The sequence below is a fragment of the Takifugu rubripes genome, chromosome 1 (genome assembly GCF_901000725.2).
Source record: "Takifugu rubripes chromosome 1, fTakRub1.2, whole genome shotgun sequence".
In the NCBI taxonomy this organism is placed as follows: Eukaryota; Metazoa; Chordata; class Actinopteri; order Tetraodontiformes; family Tetraodontidae; genus Takifugu; species Takifugu rubripes.
This window is the reverse complement of record NC_042285.1, coordinates 28,899,264-28,923,813: the sequence shown is the minus strand read 5'-3', so window position 1 is coordinate 28,923,813 and position 24,550 is coordinate 28,899,264. Positions and strand designations below refer to the sequence as shown.

The following is a 24,550-nucleotide window of genomic DNA, read 5'->3' as shown; positions in this document are numbered from 1 at the left end:
GGTGTGTGTGTGTGCGTGTGTGTACGTGCGTGTGTGTTGGTGTGTGTGTGTGTGTCTGTGTGTGTGTGTCTGTGCGGTGTGTGTGTGTGTATGTGTCTGTGCGTGTATGTGTCTGTGTGTGTGTGTGTCTGTGCGTGTCTGTGTCTGTGTGTGTGTGTGTCTGTGCGGTGTGTGTGTGTGTATGTGTCTGTGTGTGTGTGTGTGTGCGGTGTGTGTGTGTGTATGTGTCTGTGTGTGTATGTGTCTGTGCGTGTGTGTGTGTGTGTGTGTGTGTGCGGTGTGTGTGTGTGTATGTGTCTGTGCGTGTATGTGTGTGTGTGTGTATGTGTCTGTGCGTGTGTGTGTGTGTGTGTGTCTGTGCGTGCGTGTGCGTGTCTGTGTGTGTGTGTGTGTGTGTGTGTGCGTGTGTGTGTTGGTGTGTCACTAATGCTGTGTAGCTCTCTGCTGGATGCTGGTGGACAGCTTCCTCTCTCCTCCAGGCTGATCACAGTCACTCTTCTCCTCCCACCATCACAGAACTTGTCCAGACTCGTTGTCCCGGTAACGGGCGCCTGATCTGGAGCGAGCCTACCTGAGCAGGTCGGGGTTGCTCTGACGGTCTGATTAGACCTTCTCTGGAAACGCTGCTGATGGTTGTGGGTGAAAATCCCAGTAGAACAGCAGCTTCAGAACCACTGAGACCAGCCGGTCCAGAACCAACGACCAGGTCACCAGCAGGTCTCTTACACCCCCTCAAGTCTTCTCCATTCTGGTGCTGGTTGGGACTTGAGCAGGTTGTCTCGGCTGCTGTCATGTGATCAGTCGATTCCATGTTTGTGTCAACATGCAAATAAGCAGCTGCTGGTGAAACACGCTAACACGCTAACATGCTAACGCAGCTCAGGTGAGTCACGTGATCGGAACACCTGAAGCTCCTCACAGCTGAGTCCAACACCACCACTGAAGCTGTTGGGTGGCTTCACGCTGCTCCACGTAAATCTTTGTTTCTGAAATGTCTTCGGTCGCCGGAGGCGAAGCGAGCGAACACAAAGGTCGAGACTCTTCCTCTGTCCGATGTGGGTCAGGCTGAGGACGAATGGCCTCTTTTCTCAGCAGCTCACACAGGAAACAACAACCCAGCTGAAAGCTTTGGTGAGTCCAGCACCGGGACGGGGGGCGCGCTCACGCATGCTGGAGGGGGTGTCGGGAACGCTGGTGCAGGTGTCAGCACGTCCCAGGTCCATGAGGCTTCAGCCCTCCTGGGGGGGTGCCAGCTCAGTCTGTTGGGGGCTGGACTGAGACCTGGAGGGTCTGTGAACAAACCATGGACGGTGCCAGAACACCTTCAGACACTGCTGACGGACCCTTGAGCAAGGGACCGAACCCACTATTGCTCACATAGGGCCCACAACCCCCCCCTGAACTCCTCCAGGGGGGCTCTGCCTTCCCACATATGTGGACCTGGTCAGTGGGGACAGAGAGAGGGACATGGGGACAGGGGAGGCAGAGGGACGGGGGAGAGGGACAGAGAGAGACAGGGGGGACAGAAGGACATGGGGACAGAGAGACAGGGGGACAAAGAGAGGGACAGAGAGACAGGGGAGGCAGAGGGACGGGGGAGAGGGACAGAGAGAGACAGGGGGACAGAAGGACATGGGGACAGAGAGAGGGACATGGGGACAAGGGGACAAAGAGGGGGACAGAGAGACAGGGGGACAAAGAGAGGGACAGAGAGACAGGGGAGGCAGAGGGACGGGGGAGAGGGACAGAGAGAGACAGGGGGGACAGAGAGAGACAGGGGGAACAGAAGGACATCGGGACAGAGAGACAGGGGGAGAAAGGGAAAAGGGAACAGAGAGACAGGGACAGAGAGACAGGGGGATAGAGGGACAGAGAGACAGGGGAGGCAGAGGGACGGGGGGAGAGCCAGAAGGGACAGAAAGTCGTTTCCCCCACACGTCCTCTAACCCACACGTGCACTGATATTCAGTTAAGGGGGGATGGTTTTAATTTTAATGACTGCAGGAGGAAGCTGTAATCCTCTCATTTGGATGGAAGCTCGCGCGTGTGGGTGTGTGTGTGTGTGTGTGTGTGTGTGTGTGAGTGTGTGTGAGTGTGAGTGTGAGTGTGTGTGTGAGATAGAGGGGTCTTTGTTCTCTGTTTCTACTCCAGCACAGCGAGGACAACGTGTGTCTTCAGATGGACGCTGCCTCAGCCTCGTTTCATAGATCAGCAGATCCGTGTTGATCATCACACTTGATGGAAGCCAGAACCCAGTCCAGAGATCCAGTGTTCAGGAGGGGGGACCCAGAGAAACCTGCTCCTGGGACTGAGCCAGCTGCACCTTCATCATCCTCATCAGTGGTGAGGGTGATGAAGGTGTGAGTCCATCAGGCTTCGTTCCTCTCACTGGTCCCAGACTGGTCCCAGACTGGTCCCAGACCGGTTCCACAGCTGGTTCCACAGCTGCTGGTTCCACAGCTGCTGTGGGAGGTAAATGGGGGCGGCCGACTGGTTCTGGGCCATTTGCAGATCTGCTTCCTCCTGTCAGGGCTGATCAGGCTCGCTGCCCATCACGGACCCACGTGAGCAAAATCCTGATTGGAGCAATTTTCTGCTGCTTAGATGTTTGGAGCTGAACGTGGAGCCGATTCAGACGAGCGAGCGCCTCCTCTGGGGGAGAGCGTTTGGGGGGTAACGGGGCGGATATCTGCAGCTCAGCGCCACCCCTGGTGACACTGGTGCCACCACTGGTTAAACTGGTGCCACCACCACTGGTTAAACTGGTGCCACCCCTGGTTAAACTGGTGTCACCACCACTGGTTAAACAGGTGCCACCCCTGGTTAAACTGGTGCCACCACTGGTTAAACAGGTGCCACCCCTGGTTAAACTGGTGTCACCACTGGTTAAACAGGTGTCACCACTGGTTAAACTGGTGCCACCCCTGGTTAAACAGGTGTCACCACTGGTTAAACTGGTGCCACCACTGGTTAAACTGGTGCCACCACTGGTTACACTGGTGCCACCAGCAGTATAAACTGGTGCCACCCCTGGTTACACTGGTGTCACCACTGGTTACACTGGTGCCACCACTGGTTACACTGGGGCCACCACTGGTTAAACTGGTGCCACCACTGGTTAAACTGGTGCCACCCCTGGTTAAACTGGTGCCACCACTGGTTACACTGGTGCCACCAGCAGTATAAACTGGTGCCACCACTGGTTAAACTGGTGCCACCACTGGTTAAACAGGTGCCACCCCTGGTTAAACTGGTGTCACCACTGGTTAAACAGGTGTCACCACTGGTTAAACTTGTGCCACCACTGGTTAAACAGGTGCCACCACTGGTTAAACTGGTGCCACCACTGGTTAAACAGGTGCCACCCCTGGTTAAACTGGTGCCACCCCTGGTTAAACTGGTGCCACCACCACTGGTTAAACTGGTGCCACCACTGGTTAAACAGGTGCCACCCCTGGTTAAACTGGTGCCACCCCTGGTTAAACTGGTGCCACCACCACTGGTTAAACTGGTGCCACCCCTGGTTACACTGGTGCCACCACTGGTTAAACAGGTGCCACCCCTGGTTAAACTGGTGCCACCACCACTGGTTAAACAGGTGCCACCCCTGGTTAAACTGGTGCCACCCCTGGTTAAACTGGTGCCACCACCACTGGTTAAACTGGTGCCACCACTGGTTAAACTGGGGCCACCCCTGGTTAAAGCAGACTAGAGCTGAGAAGATGGAAGCAGAGCATAAGGGGACCTGAGTCCAGGACCTCCTGAGGGAGCGCAGGGCTGTGATTGGCTGCTGCTCTTATCTCCCCTCCCTCGCCGTGGCGTCCCTTCGTTAATGGTGATTTATTTGAGGCCTTTCAGGTTGCTGCTGGTTCCACAGCTGCTGTGGGAGGTAAATGGGGGCGGCCGACTGGTTCTGGGCCATTTGCAGATCTGCTTCCTCCTGTCAGGGCTGATCAGGCTCGCTGCCCATCACGGACCCACGTGAGCAAAATCCTGATTGGAGCAATTTTCTGCTGCTTAGATGTTTGGAGCTGAACGTGGAGCCGATTCAGACGAGCGAGCGCCTCCTCTGGGGGAGAGCGTTCGGGGGGTAACGGGGCGGATATCTGCAGCTCAGCGCCACCCCTGGTGACACTGGTGCCACCACTGGTTAAACTGGTGCCACCACCACTGGTTAAACTGGTGCCACCCCTGGTTAAACTGGTGTCACCACCACTGGTTAAACAGGTGCCACCCCTGGTTAAACTGGTGCCACCACTGGTTAAACAGGTGCCACCCCTGGTTAAACTGGTGTCACCACTGGTTAAACAGGTGTCACCACTGGTTAAACTGGTGCCACCCCTGGTTAAACAGGTGTCACCACTGGTTAAACTGGTGCCACCACTGGTTAAACTGGTGCCACCACTGGTTACACTGGTGCCACCAGCAGTATAAACTGGTGCCACCCCTGGTTAAACTGGTGCCACCCCTGGTTACACTGGTGTCACCACTGGTTACACTGGTGCCACCACTGGTTACACTGGGGCCACCACTGGTTAAACTGGTGCCACCACTGGTTAAACTGGTGCCACCCCTGGTTAAACTGGTGCCACCACTGGTTACACTGGTGCCACCAGCAGTATAAACTGGTGCCACCACTGGTTAAACTGGTGCCACCACTGGTTAAACAGGTGCCACCCCTGGTTAAACTGGTGTCACCACTGGTTAAACAGGTGTCACCACTGGTTAAACTTGTGCCACCACTGGTTAAACAGGTGCCACCACTGGTTAAACTGGTGCCACCACTGGTTAAACAGGTGCCACCCCTGGTTAAACTGGTGCCACCCCTGGTTAAACTGGTGCCACCACCACTGGTTAAACTGGTGCCACCACTGGTTAAACAGGTGCCACCCCTGGTTAAACTGGTGCCACCCCTGGTTAAACTGGTGCCACCACCACTGGTTAAACTGGTGCCACCCCTGGTTACACTGGTGCCACCACTGGTTAAACAGGTGCCACCCCTGGTTAAACTGGTGCCACCACCACTGGTTAAACAGGTGCCACCCCTGGTTAAACTGGTGCCACCCCTGGTTAAACTGGTGCCACCACCACTGGTTAAACTGGTGCCACCACTGGTTAAACTGGGGCCACCCCTGGTTAAAGCAGACTAGAGCTGAGAAGATGGAAGCAGAGCATAAGGGGACCTGAGTCCAGGACCTCCTGAGGGAGCGCAGGGCTGTGATTGGCTGCTGCTCTTATCTCCCCTCCCTCGCCGTGGCGTCCCTTCGTTAATGGTGATTTATTTGAGGCCTTTCAGGAACACGGGTGGTGGCAGCGAGGTGGGCTGCAGTGGCGCCGCCGGGCCTCGCCGCCGGTGATTGATTAACACAAACACAACCCAGGAACAACAAACACCGTCTGGAGGTCCAGGACGCCGCAGCTGCTCGCCGCTACGGTGCGACCCAACCGGCTCCATCAGCGTGTCCGGGTGTGGTACTGGGGAAGCTCTGAACGTGCGCGTGCTGTTGCACGTCTCTGGGGCCCGGTGCCATGGTTGGGAGGGGCGACAGTCGTTCTGGGGGCCACGATGAGGCGCCGCCAGTCGCGTGTTAGTACAGGAAGTGCTGCAGTTACTGGTTGCCATGGTGATTCCAGTACAACACGCCGTTGTGTCTCAGAGCTTTTCCGTCCTTTCTTTTAAGCTCATCAGATGTTCGCTGACTAAACGAAGCGCTGAGGTCAGGAGGTCAGTCGCTCACCTGCTGCTCAGGTGCTAACGCTAAACGTTCTCTAACGCTAAACGTTCTCTAACGCTAAACGTTCTCTTCTTCTCTGTCTCTATATTTAGTTCAGACATGAAACCCAACACTTCGGCTGTTTCCGACTCCACCCCCTCGTTCCCCGTTCCCTCCTCACTACGTGGATGAGTGAACTCCGTCGAGCTCCACGACTCGTACAGTGACGTCATGGTGTCGCATAATAATGAGGAACCGGTGGCCAGGTCCATTTATTATTTTAACCCATCAGAAACACATTCAGGTCATTTTATGGAAATGCAATATTTTACCCTATAATTAACTTTATATAATGAAATGAAATAGTACTGTCATGATGATCATATTGGACCCCTACTGAGTTAGGGCGCTCGCTTGGCCACTACGTTTCGCAGTGCATTGTGGGATACATTGAGTGCACTACACAGGGTCCAGCGATGCTCACTAACACTTCGGACACTATTTCAAAATGGCGTCCACACTATTGAGGGCACTATGTAGGGTATGGGGGGGGTTAGGACACAGCCTATGTAGGGTACAGGGGGGGTTAGGACACAGCCTATGTAGGGTACAGGGGGGGTTAGGACACAGCCTATGTAGGGTACAGGGGGGGTTAGGACACAGCCTATGTAGGGTATAGGGGGGGTTAGGACACAGCCTATGTAGGGTGTGTGTGTGTGTGTGGGGGGGGGGGGGTTATGGACACAGCCTATGTAGGGTATAGGGGGGGGGTTAGGACACAGCCTATGTAGGGTATGGGGGGGGGGGGGTTATGGACACAGCCTATGTAGGGTATGGGGGGGGGTTAGGACACAGCCTATGTAGGGTATGGGGGGGTTTATGGACACAGCCTATGTAGGGTGTGTGTGTGTGTGTGTGGGGGGGGGGGTTATGGACACAGCCTATGTAGGGTGTGGGGGGGGGGGGGGGTTATGGACACAGCCTATGTAGGGTATGGGGGGGGTTAGGACACAGCCTATGTAGGGTATGGGGGGGTTAGGACACAGCCTATGTAGGGTATAGGGGGGGGTTTATGGACACAGCCTATGTAGGGTACAGGGGGGGTTAGGACACAGCCTATGTAGGGTGTGTGTGTGTGTGTGTGTGGGGGGGGGTTATGGACACAGCCTATGTAGGGTACAGGGGGGGGTTAGGACACAGCCTATGTAGGGTGTGGCGGGGGGGTTATGGACACAGCCTATGTAGGGTATAGGGGGGTTAGGACACAGCCTATGTAGGGTATGGGGGGGGGGGTTATGGACACAGCCTATGTAGGGTATAGGGGGGGTTAGGACACAGCCTATGTAGGGTATGGGGGGGTTAGGACACAGCCTATGTAGGGTACAGGGGGGGGTTAGGACACAGCCTATGTAGGGTGTGTGTGTGTGGCGGGGGGTTATGGACACAGCCTATGTAGGGTACAGGGGGGTTAGGACACAGCCTATGTAGGGTATAGGGGGGTTAGGACACAGCCTATGTAGGGTATGGGGGGGGGGGTGTTAGGACACAGCAACAAGAGCTGAGCCTCACTTTAGCAACAGAGGCGCGTCCACAGGAGGAGGCGGAGCACCACGGTGACCAGGTAAAGGGGCGGGACTAACCACCAACCAGAATCCTAAATTTGCCTTCATTCATACACTGATGATTGTGATAGCATCTGCAGTAGCTAGCTGGTGGCGTTAGCTGCCATAGCAGCAGCAGAGCAGATGAACAGCAGCTTCCTGTCCCCCCCAGGCCTGCCCCCCCCAGGCCTGACTCCCCCAGGCCTGACTCCCCCAGGCCTGACTCCCCCAGGCCTGACTCCCCCAGCTTGCCCTCCCTCCTCTGTCCCCTCTTCTTCTCCCCCATGGAAGCAGCAAAATTTCCATCTTGATACATCAGTTCACCTCCCAGCAGAGGCGGGAAGGGATGGCGCGTTGCCAGCGCCATGAGTTACCGTGGCGATCGCAGGCAGAGACAGCTGCTGTCTGCTGGCCACTTCATCAGCGTGAGGGGGGGGGGGGTGAAAAACAGGAAGAAAAAGGAGAGAGGAGGCAGAAAAACAGGAAGAAAAAGGAGAGAGGAGGCAGAAAAACAGGAAGAAAAAGGAGAGAGGAGGCAGAAAAACAGGAAGAAAAAGGAGAGAGGAGGCAGAAAAACACAGCATCATGAGGAGGAGGAGAGGGGACAGCATCATGAGGAGGAGGAGAGGGGACAGCAGCATGAGGAGGAGGAGAGGGGACAGCAGCATGAGGAGGAGGAGAGGGGACAGCAGCATGAGGAGGAGGAGAGGGGACAGCATCATGAGGAGGAGGAGGAGAGGGGACAGCATCATGAGGAGGAGGAGAGGGGACAGCAGCATGAGGAGGAGGAGAGGGGACAGCAGCATGAGGAGGAGGAGAGGGGACAGCATCATGAGGAGGAGGAGGAGAGGGGACAGCATCATGAGGAGGAGGAGAGGGGACAGCAGCATGAGGAGGAGGAGAGGGGACAGCATCATGAGGAGGAGGAGGAGAGGGGACAGCATCATGAGGAGGAGGAGAGGGGACAGCAGCATGAGGAGGAGGAGAGGGGACAGCATCATGAGGAGGAGGAGGAGAGGGGACAGCATCATGAGGAGGAGGAGAGGGGACAGCAGCATGAGGAGGAGGAGAGGGGACAGCAGCATGAGGAGGAGGAGAGGGGACAGCATCATGAGGAGGAGGAGGAGAGGGGACAGCAGCATGAGGAGGAGGAGAGGGGACAGCATCATGAGGAGGAGGAGGAGAGGGGACAGCATCATGAGGAGGAGGAGAGGGGACAGCAGCATGAGGAGGAGGAGAGGGGACAGCATCATGAGGAGGAGGAGGAGGAGAGGGGACAGCAGCATGAGGAGGAGAGGGGACAGCATCATGAGGAGGAGGAGGAGAGGGGACAGCATCATGAGGAGGAGGAGAGGGGACAGCAGCATGAGGAGGAGGAGGAGGAGAGGGGACAGCATCATGAGGAGGAGGAGGAGAGGGGACAGCATCACGAGGAGGAGGAGGAGGAGAGGGGACAGCATCATGAGGAGGAGGAGGAGGAGAGGGGACAGCATCATGAGGAGGAGAGGGGACAGCATCATGAGGAGGAGGAGGAGAGGGGACAGCATCATGAGGAGGAGGAGAGGGGACAGCAGCATGAGGAGGAGGAGGAGGAGAGGGGACAGCATCATGAGGAGGAGGAGAGGGGACAGCAGCATGAGGAGGAGGAGGAGGAGAGGGGACAGCATCATGAGGAGGAGGAGGAGGAGAGGGGACAGCAGCATGAGGAGGAGGAGGAGGAGGAGGAGGAGAGGGGACAGCAGCATCAGATGGGAGCATGGGGCCCAGGCCGCCACCGCGTCACCACCAGCGAACGCCTGATCCCTCCTGGAGGAGCTGTCAGGACCTGTGGAGAACATGTGGAGCAGCATCACCACGGCGACGGGCCGCCCTGAACGCTGCATCATTCATGAGCTCCAACCTTCAGCTGTCCTCTGATCAGCCTCCACAGCCCCTCCCCCTCCCCCTCCCCCACCCCCACGACGACCTTCACCACTGTCCGACTGTCTGGCTGCCTGTCATCCACATGCTAACGTGCTAGCCTGCTAGCCTGAGCGGGTTCCTCTGTGTGAGTTGATGTGTTCGCCGATAACGTTTTCAGCGTTCTCCGCTGTGGCCTGAACAACAGACAGGAAGTCTTATCAGCCGTGCGTCTGTCGCTTCCTACGGCACCAAAAGGTTCTGAGAATAAAGGCCGCTCTGCACCACTGACTCCAGTGGGTGGTGGGTGTGTGTGGTGGGGGTGTGTGTGTGTGTGTGTGTGTGTGTGTGTGTAGGTGGGTGTGTGTGTGTGTGTGTAGGTGGGTGGTGGGTGTGTGTGGTGGGGGTGTGTGTGTGTGGGTGGTGGGTGTGTGTGTGTGTGGGTGGTGGGTGTGTGTGTGTGTGGTGGGGGTGTGTGTGTGTGTGGTGGGGGTGTGTGTGTGTGTGTGTGGGTGGGTGTGTGTGTGTGTGTGGTGGGTGTGTGTGTCTGTGTGTGTGGGTTAGGGTTAGGGTTAGCCTCCATCATGACTCTTCACCTGAACTTTAGCCCACAGTTCTGGTTCTGGTTCTGGTTCAGTCCCATGTGAAAAGTGGGCGGGGCATAACCTGAATGAACAACTGACCTCAGACGAGGCTCTTCCGGGCCGGAATCTTCCTCACTAATGTGCCACAGGTTCTGAGACCAGAGCGGGTCACGGGCTCGGCGGTGCTGCTGGCGACGCCTCCCAGTTGTGGCCACGCCTCCCAGATATGACCACGCCCCCAGGCGTGGCCACGCCTCCCAGTCGTGGTCACTCCGAGGAAGCGTGTCGCCAAATTCTGAGTGTAATTAGAGGAGACGGGAACAGACGGAGCCGCCACAGGCCGCCGCTCCTGTCAATCAGGCCACTTAGAGGAACAACACATGCAAACACACACAGACACACACACTCACAGACACACACACACTCACAGACACACACACACACTCACACATCCACCACACCACACACACACACCCACACACTCACAGACACACACACACTCACAGACACACACACTCACAGACACACTCACAGACACACACACTCACAGACACACACTCACAGACACACACACACACTCACAGACACACACACATCCACCACACCACACACACACCCACAGACTGAAAAACAAGGAAACATCTCTTAGAAACATGATGGTGCTCTGGAGATATTATATCAACTGTGTGTGTCTGTGAGTGTGTGTGTCTGTGAGTGTGTGTGAGTGTGTGTGTCTGAGTGAGTGTGTGTGTGTGTGTGTCTAATTGGCAGTTTCTGCAGTCTGCTCTGTGATTAGAATGCAGGGTGGTCATGGCTGGAGGAATGCTGAGCTGGCTCTCTCTCTCTCTCTCTCACACACACACGCTCACACACACACACACACACGCTTTGCTAAATGTGATGAGTTTTCTCAGTTTAAACTTTGAACTTTGACCCCCCTCCTTTCTCGGCTAACCAGACATGCTAACCAGACTCTGTTGACCCCCCCCCCCCCCCCCCCCCCCCCTCTCACAGCCTAAGTGGATTAAATGGATTTGAAACCTGAGCCACCGCTATGCTAATAGCACTGCTTAAATTTGAAGTAATTCACAGAGAATCCATTTCAATGAATAAGAAGCAGCTGGACGGTAACTGAGACATCAGGTGCTTCCACAACATTAGCTGCTGCTCAGGCTGCATCGTTGATGGCAACATGCAGACTTTCAAGATTTTCTCTGGAAATTCTTCATCAGGTTCATCAATCAGTTAGCCAGTTAGCTTCTGTCATGTGTAGCGCGGTTAGCTTGTTGAATCAGCCAAAGCTAATGATAGCCTGTCCATTTGTGTCTCGCTGACCGTCCTGCCAAGGAGTGCTAAAGAACGGGCCTAACACGCTCATCATGGCATACGTAGTCATGTATGCTACTGATTTAAGGAATTAGCATCATGGAACTACACTGTGCTAGAATGATGGTGCTCATAGTTAATACACCAGTGAGCAGGAAGAATAGTTGGAGACAGTTTGAAAATGTCTTTTTCACTCTGTCTCATCTGCTGTCTCATCTGCTTCAGCTTGAAGACGTGTCCAGGCTTGTCCACCCCAGACTGGTCACACACAGAGGACACACTCAGATGTCATAATTGCTAAATGCCGCTGTTGTCATGAGCGCTTCTCTTCTTGTTTTTGGGACCTGCAGGCTCCCGTAGTCCTGCAGCAGCACTCACCCATGTGAACCAGACCTGGACATTCTGTGGACTCATCACTCAGAGTCTGAGTCAGCACCTTCTGCTGCAGTCATGTGGACGGTTAGCGGTTAGCGGTTAGCTGTGTGGAGGTGCTGCTGTTGCATTAACGTGCACGTTCACACGTGAACACGTTGGCGTGCTGCATGAGAGGAGCAGGAAGTCCACAGATGTGGAGCCTCCCGCAGCCTGCGTGATGAGGAAGCTTGTTTTTTGCTCTGAGGACGTCCCTGACAAACAGGAGTGTGTAATCATCCATCAGCTGCCCCCCCCCCGGGGCAACGCTTGAAGATGAAATGCTAACAGAATGTCGGGGGGCTGCTGTCATGTTCCATCAACATTTAAACTGCAGATGGGGTGTGAGGAACATCCGGATGTGCAGGCGAGATCCTCGTCTCATCTCGTCCTCACACTCAGCTGAGGACACGTCAGCTGAGGACGGTCAGAAGACAGAGGACACGTCTCCTCTGAGTGTGTGAACACATGAATAATAGAGAGGACACACGTTCCTGCTGAATGTTTGATGACGTGAAAGTGAGCAGGAAGTCACATGGTCCTCCAGTGTCCTCCACATGGATCCTGCTGAGAGTGTGTGTGTGTGTGTGTGTGTGTGTGTGAGAGAGAGAGCTGAACACTCTGCCACCACAGAACTGTGAGAAGCTGCTGCTGAGGAACTCCAGCTCTTTTGCATTGCATGCTGGGAAATCTGGGATTGACGGATCGGCAGAAAGACTCGATTCGAGTGTGTTTTTAAGTCTCTCTGTTTGGGTCCTCCTGCAGGTGACCTCTGACCCCGGGTTCTGTCCATCCGTCCACCCGTCCTGCAGCTGTGGGTGGAGGGCAGCAGGTGGCGCTGTGATGGCGAGCGGTCCGGCCGATGGTCTCACCAGGGTCATGAGGAGCGTTTCTTGTGTTGCAGCAGCAGACGGCGCCGGAGGTGTGAGTGCGGAGCAGAACCACCTGAACGTGGGCGAGCACGGCGCCTGGGCCACAGCCATGAACAACATGGGCGTCCTGCCCGTGGGGATCAGCGGGCAGCAGCTCCTGCCAGGTACCTGCAGCTCCTGAGAAGGTTCTTCACATGGATGTGTGAGGACCTGAGCGAAGACGCCATAACTACAGTTTAGCTAGGCTAGGCTAGGCTAGGCTAGCACAGACACACTAGGCAGCTTTGTGTTTGCACCTCACAGCTGGACCTACGGCGTCCCTGAAGGTCAGAACGCTTCAGCGTTGAACCAAACGTCACCTTTGACCTTCACATCCACCGTTTCTCTGGACATGAGATCTGATCCGTGAGATTCGGGGCTCTGATGAGATGATTCCACTAAACCCTGATGCTTCCTTCCTCGTGGTTCCTCTGTTGTTCTTGAGAAATGACTCGTGCTGCGGTCGCCGTGGCGCCGGCAGAAAAAGCTGCGAGCGAGAGCGGCTGTTGGCGATGATGAATGTGCGGGTGCGGCTTGTGTAATTTGCCTGTTGGGGTTATCGCAGACAACACAGTAATGAGTTTTCCTAAGACCTGAGAGCTCAGATAGGAGGTGAAGTCTGTGGTTTTAGTTTCACCCTGACGGATGAAGTCTGTTGTGTTTTTACACGCTGCAAAAAAATCTTCTTCTTCTTTCAACTCTGATATCGATTAAACGTTGCTCTGAGTAACTGGTCAACACCCAGAACCTGTGAGGATTCTTCAGCCTTCAGCAGTATCAGAGCTCTGTTACTGACTGTTGTTGGACTGTTACTGACCGATGTTGGACAGTAACTGACCGTTGTTGGGCTGTTTCTGCCTGTTGTTGGACTGTTACTGACTGTTGTTGGATGTTTCTGCCTGTTGCTGGACTGTTACTGACTGTTGTTGGATGTTTCTGCCTGTTGCTGGACTGTTACTGACTGTTGTTGGATGTTTCTGCCTGTTGCTGGACTGTTACTGACCGTTGTTGGGCTGTTTCTGCCTGTTGTTGGACTGTTACTGACCGTTGTTGGATGTTTCTGCCTGTTGTTGGACTGTTACTGACTGTTGTTGGATGTTTCTGCCTGTTGCTGGACTACTGTTACTGACTGTGTCTACTGTAAGGGAGCATGTGAACAGGTGTGTTGTTGAAACTACATGGTCCTCATAGGCTACAGACCCACTACAGGAGCAACACCTGTCAAGGGGACCTCAGGGATTCATCATTGCTGTTCATCGTTGTGGTCATCGTTGTGGGTCTGTGCTGGTGTGGTCGGTAGATCTAATATTGTTGCCATGTTTGTTGTGCTTTTTGTGTTACACCTGCTGTAACTGTGAATTTCCTTGTCTGTGACACTAATAAAGGATCTTTTTCCTCTTCTTGTCTTAGCCTAGCTTTGCTAAAAGAGTTGGAACTAATAATTGTCTGATTATTCTGCCCCCAAGACTCTCTGTGTATCCAGAGGTTCGACCCCAGCCTGGGACTCATCACGCCTTTGAGCCCCATGATGGCGGGCATCAACCTGGTCCCGCCTCCACCTGGACCCCCCGACGGTCCGGTGATCAAGGAGATTATCCACTGCAAAAGCTGCACGCTCTTCCCTCAGAACCCCAGTAAGATGCTGTCCTGGTTGACCTTCTCTGTCATCACTGGTCACCTGACGCGAACTGGACTGACAAGGACAGTTTGCTCAGGATTTCATTTGACCTTTGACCCACATGCTAGCATTGAAGGACTCTGGATGCTATGAAAAGCTAAATGTTTCCAAATGTATCTGAAACTTGATCTGTCAGGCTAAATGTGTGAGAGACATGACTGTGACGCTGAGGATGTCGTTCCACAGACCTGCCCCCCCCCTTCCACACGGGAGCGCCCACCTGGTTGCAAGACGGTTTTTGTTGGTGGTTTACCAGAGAACGCCACGGAGGAGGTCATCAGGGAGGTGTTTGAGCAGTGTGGAGAGATCGCTGCCCTCCGCAAGAGCAAAAAGAATTTCTGCCACATTCGTTTCAGTGAGGAGTTCATGGTGGACAAAGCGATTTACCTGTCGGGCTACAGGATGCGTATCGGCTCCAGCACCGACAAAAAAGACTCGGGGAAGATCCATGTGGACTTTGCCCAGGCAAGAGACGACCTGTACGAGTGGGAGTGCAAACAGCGTCTGCTAGCCAGAGAGGAAAGACACCGTCGCAAGATCCAGGAGGACCAGCTGCGTCCACCGTCCCCCCCGCCCACCGTGCACTACTCAGAGCACGAGGCGGCGCTGCTGGCAGAGAGGCTGAGAGGTGAGAACAGGCCCCGCCTCCCATTACTGAGAGGTGAGAACAGGCCCCGCCTCCCATTACTGAGAGGTGAGAACAGGCCCCGCCTCCCATTACTGAGAGGTGAGGACAGGCCCCGCCTCCCATTACTGAGAGGTGAGGACAGGCCCCGCCTCCCATTGCTGAGAGGTGAGAACAGGCCCCACCTCCCATTACTGAGAGGTGAGGACAGGCCCCGCCTCCCATTACTGAGAGGTGAGGACAGGCCCCGCCCCCCATTACTGAGAGGTGAGGACAGGCCCCGCCTCCCATTACTCCCGTCAGTTCATGCTAGCATGCTGCGGAAACACTACTACACTGCAGTAGTACTGTAGTGGTACTGTAGTGTTACTGTAGTAGTACAGTAGTACTACTGCAGTGGTACTGTAGTAGTACTGTAGTACTACTGTAGTGGTACTGTAGTGTTACTGTAGTAGTACAGTAGTACTACTGCAGTGGTACTGTAGTACTACTGTACTCAGTAGTACTACTGTACTCAGTAGTACTACTACAGTACTACTACAGTAGTACTACAGTACTACTACAGTACTACTACAGTATTCCCAGCTCACTGCTGCTCCAGGACTTCTGGTTCTAGGAACTGTCGCATCACCAATGATGTGACATCATTTCTCAGGAAGTTCAGGGACTCGACCAAAGGAGCCATGCAGAGCTACAGGACACACACATGCACACACACATGCACACACATGCACTCACACATGCACACACACACACACACACACACACACATTTCGATAATAATGCAACAGAACAGTGAATTACAGAGCGTTTAATGAGCTCACACCCGCTGCAACAGCCTGTACGGAGCCGTTTCCCCTCCGATAAGGGCTCATTCACACACGCCACAGATTACAGCCACATTACAGCCACATTACAGCGACACAATGAGGCGCTGCTGAAAGAGGAAGTGAAAGAGGGTGACGGCAGGAAGAATGAATGTATTTCTCTCCTGTTTGAAGTGAATAATGAACTCGCAGGTTATTCACACACACACGCTTGTTTACGTTGAGCTCAGCCGCTAAGAGGATTCCGACGTCGGCCTGGACACAAAGCATCGGTGTAACCCCGCTGAGCCGAGGCACGTAACCACGGCGACAAGAATCGGCTCATTGAAAACAGGACAAGTAGAAGGTGTGGATGGATCCAGATCCGTGAAGATCCGTGTCCATCGCTGACCTGGGCCAGCTGAAGCTGAAGTCTGTTTGGGTTGTTCTGACCTTTGACCTGTTCCCTGACAGACGACCACCAGTTCAGTGATGCTGCGGGGGTTCTCCTGACCTGGGTCGATCGTGGCGAGGTCAACCGTCGGACCTCTAATCAGTTCTACTCTATGATCCAGTCGGCCAACGGCCACGTCCGGCGCCTGATGGTCGAGAAGGCGCAGGAAGAGGAGGAGATGGAACGCGCCAAAGACACGTACAAGAACGCTCTGCTGGCGGTCCTCACACAGTGTAAGAACACCTCCTCATTCCAACAGTCTGACAACAGGCAGCCGGGGGGGAAACCTCAGGTGAGTTCTGATGGGCCTGCTGGCGGAGCTGCAGCCCACAGAGGGAGGAGTCAGGATGGACGGGAGGTGTCACCTGACCGGGCCTTTTGACCAGAACTGCTTGGTTCTACACGCTGGTAGAGTTTGGCTGGACGGGAACCAGAGGGACCAGAACCAGCAGTGTGTGTACGGTTGTATTGGTGCTGGAGGTGTGTCACAGCCGAGGTGGGCTCCTCAGACAACCTCGCTGCAGCCCATTTCTCTCAGCTCAGTCTCCATGACAACGCTCCTCCATCCGTTTCACCATCAGATCCATTATGTTCAGCCAGCTGAGAGCTCGCAGCATCGTTACATTAAAGCTGCGTTTCAAGTCTTCCGACACTAAAAGGCTTAAAGATGAAAGAGCGGCGAGCCAGCAGCGAGGCCCCGCCCCCATGCTAGCACATGCTATATTAAGGGTTGGCACATGATTGACAGCTGAGCTCAGGGATCCTTTAAGACTAAATTTCCAGTCAGGATCTATTTTGTCTTACACGAGGAAGGTCACATGGTCGTGATTCCGGAGGGAACTGTTATCTGCATGCCGCCATGACATCAGCCGGTAAGTCCAGACCTGTCCCCCGTCTCTGTCTCTGGGTTGGACGATGTGGAGTCTTTGGGAAGGCAACGTTTCCAAAGAGAATGTGATGTGATGATGAAGGACGGCCGCGTCCTGGAAACGTTGCCTTCGTCAGTCCTGAAGGAAGCTGAGGAGAGACACAATAAGAAGGAAGTCCGACGTTGCTGCTGCACCTTCACACCGAGCTTCAGAGGAACGTCCACAAAAGCAGGAGGACGTCTCAACCATCAGGAATCCAGCTCTTCTCCTCCAAGGAGGAGTCAGAGATCATGTGCAGTCTCACCATTGATATATTGAGACTGATGTGTTAGACGTTCAGCATTTAATGCTACATGCTCATGCTAGCTACATGCTCCTGCTAGCTACATGCTCATGCTAGCTACATGCTCCTGCTAGCTACATGCTCATGCTAGCATGTCATGCAGCTCCTGGAGGAGCAGCTGGAGGAGTGATGAAGATGTTTGAACTGGTGTCAGCAGCAACGTCAGCCTGAGGTCTCCTCAGCCTGGACGAGCCTCAGCACCACGTAAATGGCTTGTTTTGTCTCATTCCTCCTCCTCCTCCCCCTCCTCTTCCTCCTCCTCTCCTCCTCCTCCTCCTCCCCTCCTCTCCTCCCCTCCTCTCCTCCTCCTCCTTCTCCTCCCCTCCTCTTCCTCCCCCTCTCCTCCTCCTCCCCCTCCTCCCCTACTTCTCCTCCTCCTCCCCTCCTCCCCCCCTCCTCCTCCCCTCCCCCTCCTCCCCTCCCCCTCCTCCCCTCCTCTTCCTGCCCCTCCTCCTCTCCTCCTCCTCCCCTCCCCCTCCTCTTCCTGCCCCTCCTCCCCCTCCTCTCCCCCTCCCCCTCCCCTCCTCCTCCCCCCCTCCTCCCTCTCCTCCCCCACCTCCTCCCCCACCTCCTCCTCCCTCTCCTCCTCCCCCTCCTCCCCCACCTCCCTCCCCTCTTCACTCCCAAGTCGAACAGATCACAGCCGTATTTGCTGCCACCACCAGACAAAAGGCCTGGGACCATTTCTCAAAAGCACAGCGCAAGAATATTGAGATGTGGAGAAAACAGTGTGAGGTTGGTACAACGAAGCCTTCATCCTCCACAGATACCATCATCATCATCATCATCATCTCACATTTGTGATGCAGACAGACAATTGGACAGAGGAGAGGAGACAAGGGGAGAGGAGAGATGAGGGCAGGAGAGGACGGTAAGAGAGGAGACGAGAGTAGGGGAGGAGAGGGGAGATGAGAGGAGAGGAGACAAGGGGAGAAGAGTGGAGAGTAGGGGAGGGGGAGGAGAGGAGGGGAGAGTAGGGGAGGAGAGGAGATGAGGGGAGGGTGAGGAGAGGAGATGAGGGGAGAGGAGAGGAGATGAGGGGAGGAGAGGGGACAAGGGGAGAAGAGTGGAGAGTAGGGGAGGGGGAGGAGAGGAGGGGAGAGTAGGGGAGGGGGAGGAGAGGAGGGGAAGGGAGGGGAGAGTAGGGGAGGAGAGGAGATGAGGGGAGGGGGAGGAGAGGAGATGAGGGCAGAGGAGGAGAGGAGATGAGGGGAGAGGAGAGGAGATGAGGGCAGGAGAGGATGGTAAGAGAGGAGACGAGAGTAGGGGAGGAGAGGGGAGATGAGAGGAGAGGAGACAAGGGGAGAAGAGTGGAGAGTAGGGGAGGAGAGGAGGGGAGAGTAGGGGAGGGGGAGGAGAGTAGGGGAGGGGGAGGAGAGGAGATGAGGGCAGAGGAGGGGAGGAGAGGAGATGAGGGGAGAGGAGATGAGGGGAGGGGAGGGGAGGACAGTAGGGGAGGGGGAGGAGACGGGAGAGGTGGGGAAAGGGGAGGGGAGGTGAGGTGGGGAAAGGGGAGGAGAGGAGGGGAGATGAGGGCAGAGGAGGGGAGGAGAGGAGATGAGGGGAGAGGAGGGGAGGGGAGGACAGTAGGGGAGGGGGAGGAGACGGGAGAGGTGGGGAAAGGGGAGGGGAGGAGAGGAGGTGGGGGGAGGGGGCAGCCCTCTGTGAGACACAGACAGCAACATGTGGTCTGATCATCAGGTCCTCAGTTTCCTTCGTGTCCTCGGTCCACGAGTAAAGAGTCGCTGCCATGGCAACAGGGACGTCCAGGTTTCGGGGTGTGATTAGTGATTCCGACTCACTGGGACATCAATGCGTGGGGACGGTCCTGCCTCAGCTCGTCCTCTCAGGGTCCAGCCTCCGTGGAAGCTGCTCTCAGGTCGGCGGACCGTCTCACCGATGAGCTGGACCTCCTCCCTGAGACCCTCCTGCTATGGGGCCACCTCGGGGGTCAGCCCTGGGGTCACAGCCAGGCTTCAGGTCTCAAGTGGGAAAACAAGATGGCCGCATCTACGACAGCTTCTGACTCCTGTTGTTGTTGCTTAGCACTTGTTAGCGTAGCCTGTGTTGGAGTTCACACAAACCAACGAAGAAGCCAGTGAGCAACATTTCTACGTTTCCATCATGTCAGGTAAATCTAGTCTGAGGTGCAAACACAGTATTTGAGGAGCGTTTCCATGGTTACCACACGTGGGCAGCCATCTTTGAAGGTCAGCTCGGGGGTCAGGAGGATCCTCCGCCTCTCCGAGCACCCAAGGGAGGAGTGCTTCAAATGGCGTCATGAATATGGACCAGCCTGACGTCAAGTATCGTTTTTACAGGATAATTTATAAAACTAAAACTGGTCATTTGCTTTTTGACATAATGTTTTGTCAGTAACTTAATTATTAATCAATGATTAGCATCATTTTTAACTTCTCAGATACAGCAAAGGATGGTGGGATTTGTTCACTTCTCAGTAATCTGTTACACTCAATATTGGTGCCTTCCAGAAACCCAGGGCCGGACCCCCAACAGGCATCAGCAGCGGGACCCCCCCCCACCCCCCTTTAACAGGAAGAACCCTTGAGCCTTATAGGGGCTTTGGGTGCACTAGATATGGTAGAAGGATCCTCACTACCTTTGGAGGCCTACCAGAGGGGTAGGGCCCATTTACTGCTCTAGGTAGGGGCTGGGGCTGGGACCAGACACAGCGGGCGCTTCCTGTTCCTGTGTGAGCCCGCCCACTTCATGCGGTCTCAGACGGAACAGGAAAAGTTCAGGACCTATCAGGTCACCTGCTAACAACTTTTGTGTTTGCATGCTAAACTTGCAGCATGGAACAAATCCCAAGTGTTCCGTCAGACAGTCCTGCCACAGCTGGGGGGGCAGGCTCGTCAACGATAGAGGGTCACATGACTGGCGCAGTGTTCAGAAAATTACCACAAATATCAGACAAGTTCGTAGAACCAACCCGGTATGCTTGGATTCGGGCTAATTTGTCACCTGGGAGTCCTGTGATCATCTTAGTTGTCTCAGAAGTTCACCTGGATCATGGGTGGGGCTCTAAACAGGCCCCTCCCCCAACAAGTGATGCAACCACAACACCAGGAAGTGTTTCCTTCAGTTTCCTGCAGCTGGTCAAACAAACCCGTCCAGTGTGGAGTTCAGCCGCTCCCCTGGCTCCGCCCACAGCGCCCTGCAGTGCCAGCAGGGGTCTGAAGTCCTGGCACTTTGTTTCAGGAGCTGAGGAGCGCCTACAGCGAGGAGGTCATGGGGATCAGGCGGGAGGAGGAGATGGAGATGTCCGAGGACGACTGTGAAGAAAGTCCCTGTAAGAGGATGAGAGCTGGTGAGGAACCTGATCACTTCCCTTCTCTTGCTCCTTACATGCAGAGTTGCCTGTTGTCATAGCAACTGTTTGTTGGCTGCAGGCGTGTACGAACAGAGTCTGAAGGAGGAGAACGACTCCCTGCGTTGGCAGTTGGACTCGTACAGGAACGAGGTCGAGCTTCTGAGGAAAGACCAGGTTAGAAACAGTCGAGCGGACGATGAACGAGTGCTGAGTCAGACAAACGGTCCAGATGTTCAGATCCAGCTGCTCCAGCAGAGCCTCCACAGCGTGCAGCAGGTCGGGCCACCGTCGCCTCATTCAGGACTAACAAAGTCATTCTGGGCATTTTTTGGACATGTTTTTTGACTCGTTTGTGCTGATGTTTCCTCCAGCAACTGCTGAGTCTGCAGGACAGACTGAGGAGCAAGGAGGCGGAGCTAGAGCAGGCGAAGGAGGAGCATCGCTGGCTGGAGGGGCAGATGGTCGCCCTGCAACAAAGGGTAGGCGCTTGCAGATGAGGGTGAAGCATTGCTAGTTAGCTCTGCTAGCTTTGGAAAGAAGGACAAAAACCCTTGAAGGATCCGGTGTGATCGCGTCAGGTTTTGGTCTCGTCGCTGCAGTCGCTGGTTGGGAGGAGTCAGTCGATACTGCACATTCAGCACGACCATTAGATCCAGGAGATACGTGATGATGATGTCAATAGGGAGCATTGCACGGTCTGCAAGGACGTCCCTCTGAGGACGTCCCTCTGAGGACACGTGTCTCCGTCCATCTTTACAGAGAAAACTGACACTCTTCCTCTTCTGCCTGTCTGTAGCTGCTCAGGACCAATGTGGAGGCTGTGGAGGGACCCATCACAGAGCTGCACCTCCAGGTAAGCACTGGTGGTCACCTGATCTGTGGGATGATGGCTGTTTCCTGTGATGCCACTGTAGCTCAGAGCCATCAGACGTTACTCTAACCCTCAACACAACCAATCTGGAATGAGAAGCTGCCAGTTTAACTGGTTAGCCTGTTAGCTGGGCTAGTGTCCTTTATGGATATGGTGTGTGTAGCACAGGAGTCCTGGCGGTTCTGGTCCCGCTCTCCCACACACGTCGGACCGGCCCGCTAGCGCCACCTGCTGTTGCATGAATGAGGACCTCATTGTCAGCACAGCCCATTGTTGTGTGTCTGTACGTGCTTCTTCACAGGAGGCCAACGGGGGAGTTCTGTCCCTGAACCCCAGCAGAGAGAGGAGCAGTGCGGCCATCGTGCAGGGAGGCGTGGCCTCAGAGAAAGAGGCGGTGCTGCTCGGTAAATATTAGCATATAAAAAAGGACTTGATTCTGGGTTGCCTTCCTGATGGACGTGTGCGGTTGGTTAGCTGCTGCTGAACCTCTCCTAGTCCTCTTCCTGGCGGAGCGTCTCTTAGGGACAGTTTGACACTTAATTACCTGCAGGCGTAATTAAGTGACATTCCCCCGCATGTGGACGCAGCTCGTGACCGATCGCCCTCGTTCCCCGCAGAGCCAACAGCTTATACGCTCTGTCCTCTGTCTCTTTGGAAGCACTTGTGTCTCTGCGAGTCGCGAGTGGACTTGGTTCATTGTCCTGCTATTATTTATTTGTCTGAAGCTGCTGCTGTGTCCACCGAACGTATGTGTCCCTTAGTGATGTTACAGGACAGGTCCTTACAGGACTTGTTACAGGACAGGTCGTTACAGGGCAGGTCGTTACAGGACTTGTTACAGGACAGGTCGTTACAGGACAGGTCGTTACAAGACAGGTCGTTACAGGACTTGTTACAGGACTCGTTACAGGACTTGTTACAGGACTCGTTTCAGGACAGGTCGTTACAGGGCAGGTCGTTACAAGACAGGTCGTTACAGGACTTGTTACAGGACTTGTTACAGGACTCGTTACAGGACTCGTTACAGGACTTGTTACAGGACTTGTTACAGGACAGGTCGTTACAGGACAGGTCGTTACAGGACTTGTTACAGGACTTGTTACAGGACTCGTTACAGGACTCGTTACAGGACTTGTTACAGGACTCGTTACAGGACTCGTTACAGGACTCGTGACAGGACTCGTGACAGGACTCGTTTCAGGACAGGTCGTTACAGGGCTTGTTACAGGACTTGTTACAGGACAGGTCGTTACAGGACAGGTCGTTACAGGACTTGTTACAGGACTCGTTACAGGACTCGTTACAGGACTCGTTACAGGACTTGTTACAGGACAGGTCGTTACAGGACAGGTCGTTACAGGACTTGTTACAGGACTTGTTACAGGACTCGTTACAGGACTCGTTACAGGACTTGTTACAGGACTCGTTACAGGACTTGTTACAGGACTCGTGACAGGACTCGTTTCAGGACAGGTCGTTACAGGGCAGGTCGTTACAGGACTTGTTACAGGACTTGTTACAGGACTCGTTTCAGGGCAGGTCGTTACAGGACTTGTTACAGGACTCGTTTCAGGGCAGGTCGTTACAGGACTTGTTACAGGACTCGTGACAGGACTCGTTTCAGGACAGGTCGTTACAGGGCAGGTCGTTACAGGACAGGTCGTTACAGGACTTGTTACAGGACTTGTTACAGGACTCGTTACAGGACTCGTTACAGGACTTGTTACAGGACTCGTTACAGGACTTGTTACAGGACTCGTGACAGGACTCGTTTCAGGACAGGTCGTTACAGGGCAGGTCGTTACAGGACTTGTTACAGGACTTGTTACAGGACTCGTTTCAGGGCAGGTCGTTACAGGACTTGTTACAGGACTCGTTTCAGGGCAGGTCGTTACAGGACTTGTTACAGGACTCGTTACAGGACTCGTGACAGGACTCGTTACAGGACAGGTCGTTCCTTCCAGCGCCCCCGGTGGCTGATCACGCTGTAGCACAGCTACAACAAAGATTTATCTCTCCACAAGTCTCTGGTTTCAGACGTGTCCTCCCTCAGGAGACAACATGTCCTGACTGTTGACCGTCTCCGCAGGAATCATGTCCACGTTCCTCCACGTCCACCCCTTTGGAGCCAACCTGGAGTATCTGTGGTCCTACATCCAGAGACTGGACTCACAGGTAGCTTCATCTTTCTGTCAGATATCAAGCAGCGTCCACACAATGGACGCAGGTTCTAGACTCCACCAGTAGGTCCACGATGGACGGAGCTCAAAGCTCTGTCCAACTGTCCAGCATAACTGTCGATCAGGTGCTCCCCTGCTCTCATCCATGTTTGCTTTTGTTCCGTCTGTGTCTCAGGTGTCAGCAGCAGATCTGGAGCGCCTCATGGTCCGTCTGCCCACCATGTTCCGCCAGGAGCTGAGCGGCGTGGGCGCCAACCTGGAGAAGAGATGGACCTTCTGTGGCTTTGACAGCCTGAGCTCAGCGTGACACACACGCGCTCACACACACACACACACGCACACACACACACGCACACGCTCACACACACACACACATTTACAGGTTCCTTCAACCAGACTAGGAGGAGCCACCAGAGGTTCCAGGATCAGCACCTTGTTCATCACCGTCTGTGCTGCTGTTCCTGGTTGCCTTGGTAACGTCAGTGTGTCTCACATCATCGTTCCATCCCTGGAGACGCAGAAGACGCCGTTGGTCGGTCTTTTGTTGGACTCTCGCCGACTCTGCTGGTCAGGTCACGCGTGTTGGAGCCACGTTGGACTCGTTAAGCTCTTCATGAAATATCCTCATTTATTTGATCTTTGATGTTTTCACAGGTTCGGATTTTCAACTGATTTTGTTCCTGAGGTTAAAAAGCTTTTTCACTTTTGAAACTGTGGGACGCTTTGATTATTGATTATTTATTCAATGATCAGAAATAAACAGAATCCAAGTGTAAATATGATTCTTCGTCAGAATTCTTTGGTTTGTTTTCAGACACGTTTCACCTTCAGCCTTTCAGGCTTCAAACATCAGGGTTTTCCACTGTTCTTCCTGATGAACTATTATTGATTATTGGTGGATTATCGATGGATTATCGGTGGATTATTGATGATTATCAGTGGAT

At 54.4% G+C, this 24,550-nt stretch overlaps 1 protein-coding gene across 1 annotated transcript; it reads left to right on the top strand.

Annotated features, from left to right (window-relative positions):
* The first annotated feature begins 377 nt into the window (after window positions 1–377).
* enox1 (ecto-NOX disulfide-thiol exchanger 1) lies at window positions 378–24,381 on the top strand. Its single transcript, XM_029846844.1, has 13 exons — window positions 378–1,131; window positions 12,301–12,571; window positions 13,913–14,081; window positions 14,313–14,752; window positions 16,030–16,242; window positions 17,850–17,956; window positions 20,444–20,552; window positions 20,635–20,831; window positions 20,927–21,034; window positions 21,352–21,408; window positions 21,728–21,830; window positions 23,516–23,601; window positions 23,782–24,381. The coding sequence occupies exons 1-13, from the start codon at window positions 1,054–1,056 to the stop codon at window positions 23,911–23,913; spliced, it is 2,070 nt and encodes a 689-aa protein (XP_029702704.1). The 5' UTR covers window positions 378–1,053; the 3' UTR covers window positions 23,914–24,381.
* The last annotated feature ends 169 nt before the right edge of the window (window positions 24,382–24,550 follow it).